Here is a 15,710-nt window from a genome sequence, read left to right on the forward strand (position 1 = left end):
GAGGGAGGAATCAATAAAAAGCACTTCCGTTATGTCTTTTTTGTCCATGACATCAATGCATCAAGCCATAAACCTTGTTTATTGCACCTCTCCCAGATAAAGCTGTAAGCACATAGTAACAGTTGCTATGCAGGTAAATTGTAACATTCAGCTTCACAGACCTATCTTGTTCTTATGTACTCAGAAATGGTTTTCATGACAGATGTCACGTCCGTGACAAAAAAAGGACTGTGGAATGACCCTTTAGTGTCATTTTGTACATGTGTTTTCCTTGTACTTTTGAAATCCCACAGAGAGGTTTATGGGTAAACAGTCTGGGCAAAAAAGCCAACCCCAAGAATACTACATGAAGAAAAATAAATAAAGCGCCCCAAAAAGGACAGTAAGCGATTGCAAATCAATACACTTTATATTTGATTATAGGCTTTAAAGGGGTTTCCCAGGAGAATATTATTGATGACCTGTCTTCAGGATCAGTCTACAATAGCTGATCGGCTAAGGTCCGCTGCTCCGGACGATGAGCAGATCGGGCACTCGCTGTCAGCATCACAATACATCGAGGTAAGGAGTGGAAGCTGCTGCTTCAAAGTGGCTGACACTTGTAACTGCAGGCTGGGATGCCATTGATTTTAATGAGAGCTGCAATTAGAAGCCCCGGCCACTACACCAGAATTGAAGCGGACCCTTTTGAGTGGCAGATAGCCGCGTAGTAATTATGGCCAGCGCAAAATTCTGATTTTACGCCAGGTATAGACCCTGCGGACTTTTCAGAATGTAAACCTGCAGCAAAATCTACGTGTTACATATGGATTTTGCTGTAGATTCACCATGCATTTTTCCCTTGAAAAGGCTGAATACTCTTCAGTGATCCCTCACGATCTTTGATGCATGCTTTATTCATAATTTTATTTTTTTTCCCCTCATAATTCCTTTTCTGGACAGTGGAAAGCATTCTAAGGCCAAAACTGACTCTAAAGGGAAGAAAGAAGTAACCAGGCAGCATTTATATACATTTTCATTCTATTTTACCATTTATTCGAACATTCACACCACCAATGTTTTCACCAGTGGGAGGTTGACAACTTGACAGAAAAACCACATGCAGAAACTACAGTCTTCCATAGAAGTAGGTCTAAGAGAACTTCCTAAAACAGAAGTGAACCTTTCCTAATAGTTCAATAGCAGCAAGCCCGCTTATACACATATATTGGACAGTAATTGAATATAAAATGTGAAAAAAAACAGACCAAGATGATTGAAATTACACATTTAAGGCTGGTTTCACATCTGCGTTGAAACCTCCAGTCTGGAGTTCCACTGCAGATCTGGCACAAACCACCGGAAGAAAAACCGCTGCATGCAATGCTTTTTCTACCGGCTAAGAGCTGGGCGGAAAGCAAGCGGACCCCATTATAGCACAGTTCCGTCCCAAGACGGAGGGGTTTGGCCATCGGGATTCCCCATTCCCGCTCCCCAGACTGAGCAGGAAAATGGAACCCTGAGCGCAGATGTGAGACCACCCTAATTTTTAAATAAAAGCTAGAGCTTCACTCTAGGCCTCCTTCACACAGGCAACAAAGTCGCGTGATTGTCACGTTGTGACAATGCTACAAATCACATGAATGTGAAGCCCATGTTTTCCCATGGGTTCCTTCACACGTACAATGTTTTCTAGCATGCACCAACCCGACACAAAAACCTTGCGGGACCGGCGATATGCCCGCAACTCATGAGGTTTTGTGGCCCACGTTTCTCCATGGAGCCTTCCTCTCTGTTGCATCGCATGCAAACACGATTTTCGTGCGGTGGATCTTTGACAGAAGGAAATCCTACTGTCAAAGCCTAAACTAAGCCCTAGGTGCAGGAAAAAATTTAAAAAAAAACCCCAAAAAAAAACCATACATCACCTTAGAAGCGCTGTTAGAAGCTGCTGCAGCTTCTTCTCAGCCCGACACTTTCTCTTTTTCTTATGGCCAGGGATTGAGAAATCCCCGCCTCCTGGAAGTGCTGGCTGCGATTGGCTGATGCTTAGCCAATCACAGCCAGCACTTGATAAACCAATCACAGCCATTCGTCGAGCGCTGGCTGTGATTGGCTAAGCGTCAGCCAATCACAGCCACCGCTTCCAGGAGTCGGGGAATTTTCAATCCCCAGCCAGAAAAGATGAAGACAACTGCTAGGGACTGAGAAGAAGCTGCGGCGGAACCCAGGACAGCGCTTTAAGGTGTTGTATACCTTTTTTTTTTTCCCTTACTGCAGCTACGGCATTTTTTCGGATAGGGTTTATATTTTAAGCCCTGCCTGTCTGAAAATCCTCACATGTGGTGCTACAACATCACCGTATTACTGCGAGAAATCGCAGGTATATCGCACTGAGCAGCGATGCGATATCACTGTGATTTTCTCTTTGTGATGTCGTGTCACCCGTATGAAGGAGACCTTAGGCCTCTTCCACAAGGGCGACAGTGATATCCCGGCTACAAAATTGTTGCGGTATTGCTGCTATGGACACGCGATTTTGTAGCATCAGTGATGATTTTTTCTTGAGAAAAATGTAGCATTGCGATCAGTCACTGCGATGGACAGGTTAAAGGAAGCAATCTAAGCTCTGCATGCAATAGTGCTGAAAATGAGATTGCCAAATCATCATACACCTGCTACTTTTATAATCCTCTTTTTTGCAGTTTTCCTGCACTGTATTAATTAGTTAAGTCAGTTTTTATTTGCGCAGACGTGACAGGCACCCCCCGCCGTTTTAATGGACAGGCATATTAATTTTCTATTCGATGAACTCCTGCGCAGCCGCTGTGCCGAAGTATCCACTTTTACTTGCGCTCACTTCATGTTCTGAATGTGCATTTGTTTTCTCGGTCATAACTTGCATCAATTGCAGTCCAGCTGCTGAGCTGAATGCAAATGCGCTTAGGTAGCCGGATGGCATCCAATATCAGGTGACCCTGCAAGTAATGGCCGAGAAAGGACATATGCATTCAACACAACATGAGCACAAGTAAAGGTGGCCGCCAGTATGCATCCCCTGACACAGCGCTTGCGCAGGATTTCACCAGGGAATCGAAAATGAACATGCCTGTCCATCACAACCGGGGGCCGAGAAAACTGCTGAGAAAACTTGACTCTTACCAAAATCTGACTCTGTACGCCCAATTTTAATACAACACAGGAAAACTTCAAAAGAGGATTGTAAAAAGGTATTTGGGCATGTATAACAGTATACAGCGATATGGCAATCTCATCACCAGCACTAGTACATGTAAAGCTTAGATTGCATAGGAAAACCCTGCTGAAGGGCTCCCTCTAATAATTGCCTGGGGCGAGAATCTCGCGATTCTCATTTACTCAACGGAACAGCAGCTCGTTCACGTTCTGGCAGCTCGTTTAAACTGCACGTTGAGAATCATGCAATCCTCGGACACTTATAATTTAACGTTTCACATTCCCATGTGCACAGTCAGTGTTTAAAACGGCACTAATAGGTGAACGAGCCACCAATGATTTTCATGCTGATTGAAACAGAACGACCAACGAAAAGCACACGAGTCTCGTTAGTCTTTCAGTCCTTGGCTCAGGTTTAAACTAAACGATCATGCAGTTTCGTTTGTTTGTAAACGGGGTTAAATCTTATTTATGAGCCTATGACGAGGGTGAAGACTAATTTAAAAGAAAAAAAAAAAAAAGAGGGCGCCACTTGCAAAGTGTCATCATCATTCAGAGATGAAAGGAAATCCAATGACTGAGTGGAGGCTTCAAAATTCGGCAAATGTGACAGTTTCTGTTATTGCATATATCCGTGTGGCTCGAACCTCGTTCCCAGCGTTTATCACGTATTGCACAGTAACTGTCACTACTTACAGTGATGAGTGAGGTAATAGGTCGGCTAAACAGAAAACTTCTAGCTGTAAGATACTGAATGCTAAGTTCCATTCCACTTTCAGATGCAATCCCTCCCATGCTGCAGTGCAGTAAGGAGGGACCACCAGCTGACACGTGGTATGCCAGTATGTAATGGCCGTTCACATGACACTATTCTGTTCAGTTCTTGTGACCCAAAACCAGGAGGGAGACCTACAGAGGAAAGGTAGAATACAAAACATTAAACCTGCGGCCCACAACCACCACCACTTAATAAACATTGGGGGGGCGCAGTGTGCTGCTCCACAGCAAAGGCAGGTTTTAAACGTTCATCCCAAGGTCTCCAGACACGAACACAGCCCCCGTCAGTGCCCAAACTAAATCTGGGTAACGATAGCAGTCCAGTTTTGTTGTTCACAACACCACTGCAGACAGAGGTGACGGTGGGTGGGTGTCAAAGGCAGTACAGGTAATGGGCACTGGGAGACCAAATGTCCTTCAGCCAAGAGCCAAGAAATGGTTCCAACAGACACAGGAGCCGGTAACGTTGGTGCCACCTGTCTCTGGATGATGATGATGGACTACCAAACAGTTGGAGCTGCTCATGCTTGTCTAACAACCAGACGGTCCTCTCTACTGGTGGTATGTCGGGGGTATCCTGAGCCGGGTTACCTTGTGTGCCCTCACACCTTCACTAGTCCCAACGCCTCCCAACAGTCTGGTCAGAACAGCCACGGTGGGGACAACTCATCAATACGACCATCCAGCTTCTCACATCCCAGTAATGCGCCCCCTCTCAGACTCTGGTAATGGGGTGAAACACTTCTCTGTGTCGTAGAGTAAGAGGTCACTAAACACAAGGAGCCTCTTATAGGGAGAGGGGGGGGGGGGGGGACACGACACTTTTAGGGCCTCAGGTGACAAGACCGCTCATCTAATCACCCCACAACTCTCATCATCTGCACGTCTGCCTGAGGTGTAACTGCATGCAGAGTTTAGCAGCAACACGGCAACTTCTTCTACGGGTCGGATTGTTTTTTTTTAACAAAGTGTATAACTTCAAAAACCCATCAGGCAAAGATCACAAAATGTCCATGCATAGCTCAATTCACATCAGCGTTAAGATTTCAGTCGGCCTGCTGCGCTATTCGTTCCGTTTAAAAAAATAGAAACCAAGCAGAAAGCTTTCCATTTTATAAAACCCAGTGAAATCCATGGGTGAAAAGACTGACCAATTTATTTCCATTTTAATTCTGTTTCTCTGCTCCAAAACAGAACAGAGGAACAGAATTACGACTGAATGCCCCAAAGCAGACGTGAGTGAACCTAAGAAGAAACACCTGGTGCAGAACAATCTTCTGTAGGAGGACGAGCGGCGGAACTTGTGACGTCACCGACAAGTAGGAGATTGTTACTGCAACAGATGTGGGACATTACCGAACGATACTGAAGGATGTGGACAGAAGATCAAGAAACCAAGGACCAACTGCTGCCGGCGTCCCGCAGCCCGATGATTGAGAAATCCTGCGGAATATTACTGTCATGAGCTCCAACACTCTAGAAAGAGGAAGGAGTACGAGTCACGAGTCAGAAGTCACAGCGTGAGGAGAAGGACACTAAAATATCACCAAACCACAGAGAGTGGCGTTTATGACCGCCAACAGCTTCAGCTTAGAGTTCTCTCACATAAGGGCGTGCTTCACCTATCTTCAACAAGATCTTCAATTTTTGGTTTTGGATTGGATTCAGATAGTTAATAATTTTTCCACCATATTTACAGTTTTTTTTTGTTTATGGATTAACTAATTTTTTCACTGTGCTTAATCGCTTTAAAAAACTGGAAAAAGTACACAAACTATGCAAACCTACAAGATGCCTTTTTAAATTCAACTCACTGACTTCTATATGCTAAATAGACTACTTTCAGATCCATTGAGACATGCTGTGTATTGAGAAAACAAACAAAAAAAAACCACAAAAATAAAATTAAATGTGAACCATTCATGTTACACCTGTAAGATGGAAGCATTTACAGGTAAGAATATAAGCCAACCAGGAAAACTACCCCTAACCCTTCAGCCCAGGCTAAAATCACTACAGACGCTGCCGCTATCACTCTTCCAGCAGCAGGCGTCCCCCTTCCATCTCCACTGGGCAAGTCCCCCCCCCCCCCTCCTCCTGACCACTATATTCACCCTGTCTGGCGGCTCTGTGTTCAGTAATGACCGGACGCTCTGTGGCGCTGACACTTGCTTCCCCCCCATCACAGTGTCTTCGTCACTGTGCCGCTGGTGCTGGTCCCGCCGCTGCGGCTCCTGCTGTTGGCGCACCAGTACAAGCAGTAGGTACCCTGGACTGGCAACTCTGTGATCAGAGCGGCCATTACAGATTGGTTTGTTATTTTGAATCATCTCCTGATATTTGTAATATTTTCTAAAAGTCAAAAATACCCTTGAAGGCAAAGTTTCCACACAGGTGGGCACAAAGATGGGCTGAAATACAACCGGATATTGTCACAGATTCTGAGTAAGATCTCACTGCATGCGTTAGCCTTCACATCACATTGGGTGAAATCCACAGCAAATCCGGTACATGTGAATGGAATTTAACACCCAATTCCCATACGTTGCAGTGTACTTTGCTCAGACATATACACGCAGTCACATAAAGCACCCAACCCTGTTTAAAGGGCAGAAACGTCAAGGTCCACGAGCTTTTAATCCCACTGCAGCCCTTATAGCATCCCAACCCCGTGGGCATTAATTTTAATTACTCTCTACTGGATGTCTGAGGTCATTGATACAAAACAACATTGATGGCCTCAGTGAGATTAAGACTGCCTATCCACGGCCGAGGCGGAATATCGCTAGCGATATTCCACCACAGGGGAAGAGGGAGAATCACAGGTGACAGGCTCACCGCGGAAATCGCGGAGTCGCTATGATTCTCCGCTCGTGGACGTCGGGCTGCGCTTTCCATAGTTCTCCTATGGAAAGCGTTCACTGCGTTACCCGCAGCCGAATTTTCACCACGGATAACGCAATGACAACTCGCGCGTGGACAGGCAGCTTAAGTGGCTCACAATGTAACAACGCTGGAGCTACTAGTGAACACCAAGTTTGCTGTAGAGCAATAGCTCTATGTATACAGTACCGGACATGGACCGCACATGAATGCGGTAGGCTCACGTACAAGGGAGCTCAACTGACTCGTACACACAGTAAACCCATATTATATTCCATGTGTGCCCCTTTACACCTCTACTTCTAGGATAATGTGAGCCTAAAGGAAACTTCTTTCTTCCATGATGATACACCTACAGAACATAAGAAAACAAGGCAAGCATAAGTTCCACAACACCTACAGCGTCAGCCTGCAGAAGATAATTACTACATCTATGAAGATTAATACTAAAGGACTGCATCAGTCGTGCACTTCTGTAAGATAACCCCTTTTTAATTATATCATCTCTTTGTTAGGAACTCTTAGTTGGCCTAGTGATCATACTTAAAGAGTGGTCATAAAGGGCTGCACATCCAAGTGGAAGAATGCATCAAGTAGGATACAACAAGGCTCTGTCCTAGGCCCAGTGTTATTCAACATTTTTATAAAGATCTGTAGGAGGGAATGGAGGGGAAACTGATCAAATTTGCCGACGACACAAAGCTAGGAGGGATAGCTAACACTACAGAAGAGAGGATTCAAAAAGATTTTAAAAAAGCTTCAACAGTGGGCGACAACTTGTTAAATACCATTGTAACAGAATGGTATTTAACAGGGAGAAATGCAAAGTCCTACATCTGGGAAAGAAAAATAACAAAAGCACATGCAGAATGGGAGGAATTGGGCTGAGCAGCACATGTGAAAAGGACTTGGGTATACTAATAGATCATAGACTGAACATGAGTCAACAATGTGATGTAGCAGCCAAAAAGGCAAACACAATTCTGGGATGTATTAGGAGAAGTATAGGGTCTAGATCACGTGAGGTAATTATCTGCCTCTACTCTTCTTTGGTGAGACCTCATCTGGAATACTGTATCCAGTTCTGGGCACCCCACTTTAAAAAAGGCATAGACAAACTGGAGCAAGTTCAGAGAAGAGTTACCAGCAAGGTGAGCGGTCTACAAATCATGTCCTATGAGGAACGGTTAAAGGATCTGGGAATGTTTAGCTTGCCAAAAAGAAGGCTGAGAGGAGACTTCATAGCTGTCTACAAATATCTGAAGGGCTGTCAGAGTGCAGAGGGATCAGCCCTATTCTCATTTGTATAAGGAAAGACTAGAAGCAATGGGATGAAACTGAAAGGGAGGAGACACAGATTACATATTAGACAGGGAGGGGGATCAATGTGTGGAACAGCTTGCCACGGGAGGTGGTGAGTTCTCCTTTAATGGAAGTGTTCAAACAAAGGCTGGACAAATATCTGTCTGGGATGATTTAATGAATCCTGCACTGAGCAGGGGGTTGGACCCGATGACCATGGAGGTCCCTTCCAACTCTACCAAATCTATGATTCTATTCAGTTAAAATATGAGGAGACATTTTACAGGAAGGCAGGAAACCACTATAAAAGGTCAATGACTGATATCAGTTCTCTCACCTAAGTGCTTAAGATGAGAATGTTATGAAGGGTCTACTTGTATTTAGATGTTCGGAGGGCGATGATCTGTAAACCACAAGCTGCAGTGACTTTGGGTGCACAATGGTGAGAAGTTATGACAGTCAGAACAGGGATGAAGTAAGTAATACCAAAGTGTACATCACACACCACCTCATGATAGCGGCACAAAGAACATTTACTTGGGCATGGCTTCTATCGGAGTGATTTGCGCTACACAAAGCTGGTAATCTCAGGAATTGGATGCCACAAGAAGCCACGTAGCCTGGACTTCATCAATCTACATCCTGAGATGTACACGTAAAATCAAAAGAGCAAGGAAGCCTTAGCACCGAGGAAAATGTTGCCAAAGTCCAACTTCTTAGGTTGTCTATCAATGCTACAAACATCTGTCCTGAGCAGCTACTAAAAAGCTCTGAGCGTCCGACATCTTCACGCTCTCCAGGTCTCGTTCCCCTTCAGCACTCCGACCGGCACAAGGTATTACACAGAACTTTTTCATGAGCATCCCGAGTGTTTAGCCCACAAACGGAGGCTTGTAGAGTTCCCACACCATAAATGAGCGTTTCTCAGATAAAGTTCCTATCGTGGTCTGAGGTCATCTCGGTGAAAGCCTACGCCAATTCCTAGAGAACGGCAGACTCAAGTAGATTGGATCAATTACGTGTTGGTGGGGTCATCGCTGTATAGAACCTGACGAAGGATTTAGTCTGAAATGTACCGTTGCTTCTGTACAGCATAAACTACAGGTCAGTCGTCATTAACCCTTTCCAATCCATTTATTTTATCTCATCCATTCTCCCCAGCTCCAAATAAATTGGAGCTGGGGAGAATGGGTGAGAAAAAATACATTTTCCCTGCACCCTCCTGATCTGACAGAGTTCAGGAGGGTGCAGGGAGGGACCTGCTTACCTGTACAGCGTCTTTCGCATTCTCCTTCTGCCTCCCGGCTCGGCGATCATGTGACCGCTGGGGTAAGGTGGCACCGGCGGTCACATGATCGCCGGGCCGGGAGACAGAAGGGAGAATGCGGAAGACGCCGGTCAGGTAAGCTTAAGCAGGTCCTCCCACAGTGCAGGCCCTCGGCTCGGCGTTCATGTGACCGCCGGGGGTCAGGTAACACCGGCGGTCACATGACGCCGGCCGGAATCTGTATGCATTACATAGCGCTAATTGAGCGCTATGTAATGTGTAAAGGAGAAGACAGAAAGGGTTAAAAACCCTTTCTGCCTTCTCCTCGGGCGTCCTTGATGAGGACCAGTGCAAGAGTGTATCTGCACCCGATGTGTCTGCCGATCGGGTGCAGATGTACTCCTGCACTGCAGTGTCGGACCTGCCCCGACATCGGAGCTGTGGAGGGAATTGACGATGTCGGGGCAGGCCCGACATTGGATTGGAAAGGGTTAAAGGGGTTTGTTGGGACCAGGATATTAATGACTCATCTATAGGATAGGTCATCCATAACTGATCAGTGGGGGTCTGTCATCCTGGATGTCCCACCAATAAGCTGTTTGAAGAGGCTGTAGTGCTCGGGTTAGTGATGCGTACTAGCTACATCGCCACACTGGGGAACACGGACATGGAAAAAGGACTTAAGTACCTGTAAGCGTAACTGGAGCAACCAGTATCAGGCAGCTGCTTACCAAAACAAATAGGACCATGGAGGGCATCAAAAGAGGGGCGCAAGACAAGGAAAAGGAAAAAAAAAACTGAGATAGAAACCAATTTTCCCCATTTTAGGGAAGGGGGAATTGGCTTCTACCTCATTGGGGGGGGGGGGGTTGTTTTTTATTTGCCTTCTTCTGGATCAACACTGCGGTGTAATAGGCTGAACTGGATGGACCCTGTCTTTTTCAACCTTACATACTCCATTACGGTAAGATGGGAAGCCCATCTGCTTCCAATCGAGCTGCTCTCAGGCCATGTGGCGAATGATTGACACTACTGGCCTGCAAAGATGTCACCACACTCACCCGAGCACCAGAAGCTGACCGGCGGGGTCCCACCCCCACGAGATAGGCTGCCTGTCCACAGGAGGGTTTGAATTGCGTTCCCCGATGCGCTAATCCGGCCGCGGGGAACGCAGAGAACGCTCTCCATAGGGTTGCTATGGAGAGCGCAGTTCCCCTGTCAACGAGCAGAGAATCATTGTGATTCTCTGCTCACGGCCGGCAAATTGCAGCATGCTGTGATTTGCCGCGAATCTCAGCGGTCAGCCTGTCAGACAGGCTGACAGCAGAAATCCGTCTGCCGGCTCATCTCCGCCGCGGGATACCACAAAGCCTGTGGACAGGCAGCCATACTGATGACCTAGTCTAGTCCAACCAATCCCCAATGGATCCAAGCTACCTGGTTCTCTCCGCACGCACCCATCAGATAAAATCGTGGTGAGCTGCAGCCCCAACACCACTGTGGTGACCACGACCAAGGTGCACAGTGGTCCGCACCGCCAGCTACATCCACTTCTTACACTCCCCCACATGAAGCGCCATTCCTTACATGTACATACGGTACAGATGCTCACTGACGTTATACATGTGGTTTCCGCTCATCCTGTGCAGTATATAGCCACAGACCTGCTGATGACATCATTGCACTGTAAGGTGCACAGTATGTAACCACAGACCAGCTGATGACATCATCGCGCAGCACAGCATGTAACCACAGACCAGCTGATGACATCATCGCGCAGCACAGCGCACAGTATGTAACCACAAACCAGCTGATGACATCATCGCGCAGCACAGCGCACAGCATGTAACCACAGACCAGCTGATGACATCATCGCGCAGCACAGCATGTAACCACAGACCAGCTGATGACATCATCGCGCAGCACAGCATGTAACCACAGACCAGCTGATGACATCATCGCGCAGCACAGCATGTAACCACAGACCAGCTGATGACATCATCGCGCAGCACAGCATGTAACCACAGACCAGCTGATGACATCATCGCGCAGCACATAGCACAGTATGTAATCACAGACCAGCTGATCACATCATTGGCTATACGGCACGCTGTATGTAACCGAAGACCAGCTGATGACATCATTGTGTGGCGTGTAAAGTGACATAGACCACAATCTCCCGGCGAACCAGAGCGCGTCCTATGTGGCATCAGAGATGTAGTCCTACCCACGCCAAGGGCTCGTTCACATGGCAGGGAATTACATGTGCAGAATACACACAAAATAGAACCCTGTGATTTCAACGGGTTCGTTCACGCGAAAAACATATGCATCATGCCCTATTTTGGTACGCATTATGTGCCGCAATAGTCCGTTAAAGGGAATGGGCCAGGGCACATATGCCCTCCGTAGTCACTGCACATTTGTGCACCAAATCAACGGCCCTTTCTGCGTATTTTTTCGTGTGCACAAATACAGCAGCGGGCGAAATACGTGGGGGCTATTTTTTTTGCATAAATATGCAGCGTATTTACAAAACAGAAATGCAGTCACACCCGTGTGAGCGAACCGTGAAGGCTTGTTTACACGGCCGTACTGCATATTTGGTCCGGAATAGGCTGCATATTCATGGACCCAAATACGCCGTTTCCCTGCGTGTTTCTGCCTATGGGCTTGTGCGTAAACCAAATACGCCCGTTGGTTAATACTAACACGGGGCAGGCTGCGTATTTACACTGGTGTGAACGAGCCCTTTAATGTCATGTTGCAGTTAACCCTCTCCTTCCACCCTGATCACGTGACTAGTGCCCCGCTACAGGCCGGCTGTGGCCCCGCACTATCATGTCCCGCACCCCAATGCCCCGCAGAGGTCACACGAAGTCGCACTCACCCGCACAACTCGCTGGGCTGCCCAGACACACCGGCGACGAGCAGCAGGACCGCGGCGAGCACCGACATCCCCGAGAGGCTCATACTGCGGCCGATCCCTGAGCGGAGCCCTGAAGCAGAGACACAGGCGGCACAGTCATGTGACGCCGTCACCTGACAGCCCCGCCCACTGCCAGCACGTGATATGTGCTTAACGCCTCAACGCCACCTCGTGGAGGAATGCAAGAGGTGTTACTGGCCTCTTTCACACCTGCGCTCGGGCTCCGTCAGTCTTCCGTTTAGGCCTTTCGTTTAGGCCGCCTGCATACGGGCGGGCGGGATTTCCGCCACTGAAAGTTTGCATAGGAGTGCATTACAATACGCACTCCCATGCAGATGGCCGCACGAAATCTCGCGCGGCAAACAAACCTCGGCATGTCCTATTTTTGTGCGGGGTACGCACTCACCCGGCCGCCGGCTCCGGTCTGCGCATGCGCCGGCTGCGCGGCAGCCGGCACATGAAAGAGCCGGGGCCGCCAGGCGCGTGTGAGTACGCACTCGTCTCTGCAGGCTCTCGGGTTGGGTCCCGCGGCAAGAATTCTCGCTGCCGGATCCGACCCGCTCGTCTGCAGGCGGCCTATGGAGAGAGGAATTCAACTGAATTTACACAGATCCGTTTTATTTCAGTTTCTCTCCTCCAAAAATGGAGCAGACAGACCGAAACCTGAACTGACCCTAACGCAGGTGTGAAAGCAGCCTTAGGCCTCCTTCCCACGAGCGTGACGGGCTCCGCCGCGTAATATTACGCAGTGAAGCCCGTCACGGCGCCCCCCAGAGCCCCTATACTTACCTGCGGGAGATAGCGTGAAAACGCTTCCCCGCCCACCGCCGTCGCGTCGTGTGACACGCCCACCGCATCACGTGACGCGGCCGGCAGTGTCACGTGACGCGCCGGCCGCGTCAAATGACGCTGCGGCGGTAGGTGGGGAAGCGTTTTTTCACGCTATCTCCCGCTGGTTACAGCGGGAGATAGCGTGAACGGACGGCTTCCATTGACTGCAATGGAAGCCGTCAGCGCGTACAGCCCGTCCTCACCCGCAGCAAATAGAGCATGCTGCGGGTGAGGACGGGAGAAATCGCGGTGCGTAATTCCGCGGTGGAATTACGCATCGTGAGCATTGTGCTATTAGGTTCAATAGAACCTAATAGCAGGGGGCCACGCAGCGGATTTTTGCCGCAAATTTACGCGGCGTAAATCCGTTCGTGGGAAGGAGGCCTAAGGCCGGGCTCACATGAACGGGTCGGATGTAAGTATGCACCGCATAAAGTCTGCGTGGAAGAAAGATCTCTCGCTCCTCTCCAGCCAGTATTTTCCTATGAAGTGGTGAGTGTTTCCGTGGTTCATATGTAATGTTAAAGGGGTTGTCCCGCGCCGAAACGGGGTTTTTTTTTTATTCAATAGGCCCCCCGTTCGGCGCGAGACACACCCAATGCATGGGTTAAAAAAAAAAAACGTTTAGTACTTACCCGAATCCCCGCGCTGCGGCGACTTCTTCCTTACCTTAGCAAGATGGCCGCCGGGATCTTCACCCACGATGCACCGTGGGTCTTCTCCCATGGTGCACCGTGGGCTCTGTGCGGTCCATTGCCGATTCCAGCCTCCTGATTGGCTGGAATCGGCACACGTGACGGGGCGGAGCTACGAGGACCAGCTCTCCGGCACGAGCGGCCCCATTCACCAGGGAGAAGACCGGACTGCGCAAGCGCGTCTAATCGGGCGATTAGACGCTGAAATTAGACGGCACCATGGAGACGGGGACGCTAGCAACGGAACAGGTAAGTGAATAACTTCTGTATGGCTCATAATTAATGCACGATGTACATTACAAAGTGCATTAATATGGCCATACAGAAGTGCTGAACCCCACTTGCTGCCGCGGGACAACCCTTTTAATTGAATATGGACGACAGAACACTCGCTTCCATTGACTGCAGGGAGGGCTGTCCTCGCGGAATCCGTGCTAGAATAAAGCATGCTGTGATTTTTCTGCCGTTTGTGGAATACGCAATTTGTACCTGTGACTGAATGAAAAAAATCAAAAACACATCTTCCAATCCCCGTGTTTTATCGAGGATTTTTCGCGTGAACTTGGATCGCAGATTCCGCAATTAAAATCTGTTCATGTGAGACCCCCTAAATGGATGTTTTTTTCCCATTAAAATATTTTTAAAAACTGAAATGTTTCCTTTTGCACCTATTCTATGTGACGTCGCAGCCTGCAGTGCTATTAGTCCTGTAACAAAAAACGTAAGTCAAGCAGAATGGATTCAAAAGGAAACATCTCCATTTTTTCTATCATTGATTTAAATTCGGGAGAAAAACTGTCCAGGGTTTCAGCCTCTGCTCAGAAAAAAAGTGATCAGTTTTTTTCCTCACTGATTTTGATGGGGTTTCAAAAGAACAGAAAGCAAAAGAAAAGGCTACCGTTCAGGAAAAATAACACAATCTGCAGCGTTATTTTTCCATCTAAGGGCGCATTCAGACGACCGTATATCGGCTGGGTTTTCATGCCCAGCCAATATATGGTGTCCCTCTCCGCAGGGGGAGGAGGCTGGAAGAGCCGGGAGCAGTGCACTGAGCTCCCGCCCCCTCTCCGTTATTTGCAGTGGGAGGGGGCCCAGAGCTAAGTTACAACACTTAGCTTCTCCCCCATCCTGCCCCCTCTCATTGCAAATAGTGGAGAGGGGTCGGGAGCTCAGCGCACTTCTCCTGGCTCTTCTAGCCTCCTCCCCCTGCAGAGAGGGACACCATATATCGGCCGATATACAGTCGTCTGAAGCCGCCCTAAGAGAAAGGAAACCTGAAGGAATGGAAGCAACTGAAAGCCTTCCCTTTTGTTTTCTGTTTTTTTTAAACCCCATTGAAATCCATGGGGAAAAGAGAATCAATCCTTTTTTTTTAGCTGCTCTCCACCAAAAACGGAGCAGAGAGATGAATGACCCGAATGCAGGTGTGAAAGCAGCCTATGGCAATCTGCCCGCGTGGAGTGTGATTTGTCTGAGGGTTCGTTCACATCAGCGTTGAAGGTTCCCTTTGGAATCTCAGTTGCTGATTTCCGTTAAAAAACAGGGCAGCATATCGCAGCAAGTTACGCTATTTTGTCCTGTCAATTCTGCTAGCCAGCAATTGTACCGACCCGATTATAACCAATAGGGTCCACTCGGCGCTGTTCAGTTTTGTCATAAGACAGACCAATTTGTTTTCCCGTTCCCTGAGCAGAGCAGGAGGACAGAACCCCCCCAAACACTGATATGACCGAGCCCTGCTCCATTTAACGGAAGCCCAGACAGATACAGACAGAATGGTGCCCCTTTGTGTTCATCACCAGTGAGTGCATTAAAACTGAAAACGCTGTTCCGTCTGGTCACCGTTTTTTTG

General features: G+C 48.1%; 1 protein-coding gene across 1 annotated transcript in view; it reads right to left on the reverse strand.

The window, feature by feature from the left end:
* IGF2R (insulin like growth factor 2 receptor) overlaps positions 1-12,398 on the reverse strand; it is a 167,433-nt gene extending 155,035 nt beyond the window's left edge. The window contains exon 1 of the mRNA XM_066595978.1: positions 12,294-12,398. Coding sequence (XP_066452075.1) covers positions 12,294-12,376 — 83 coding nt within the window. The 5' untranslated portion in view covers positions 12,377-12,398. The remainder of the gene's footprint in view (positions 1-12,293) is intronic.
* Between the last annotated feature and the right edge of the window lie 3,312 nt (positions 12,399-15,710).

Source organism: Eleutherodactylus coqui, chromosome 3 (assembly GCF_035609145.1).
Source record: "Eleutherodactylus coqui strain aEleCoq1 chromosome 3, aEleCoq1.hap1, whole genome shotgun sequence".
NCBI classification, from domain to species: Eukaryota; Metazoa; Chordata; class Amphibia; order Anura; family Eleutherodactylidae; genus Eleutherodactylus; species Eleutherodactylus coqui.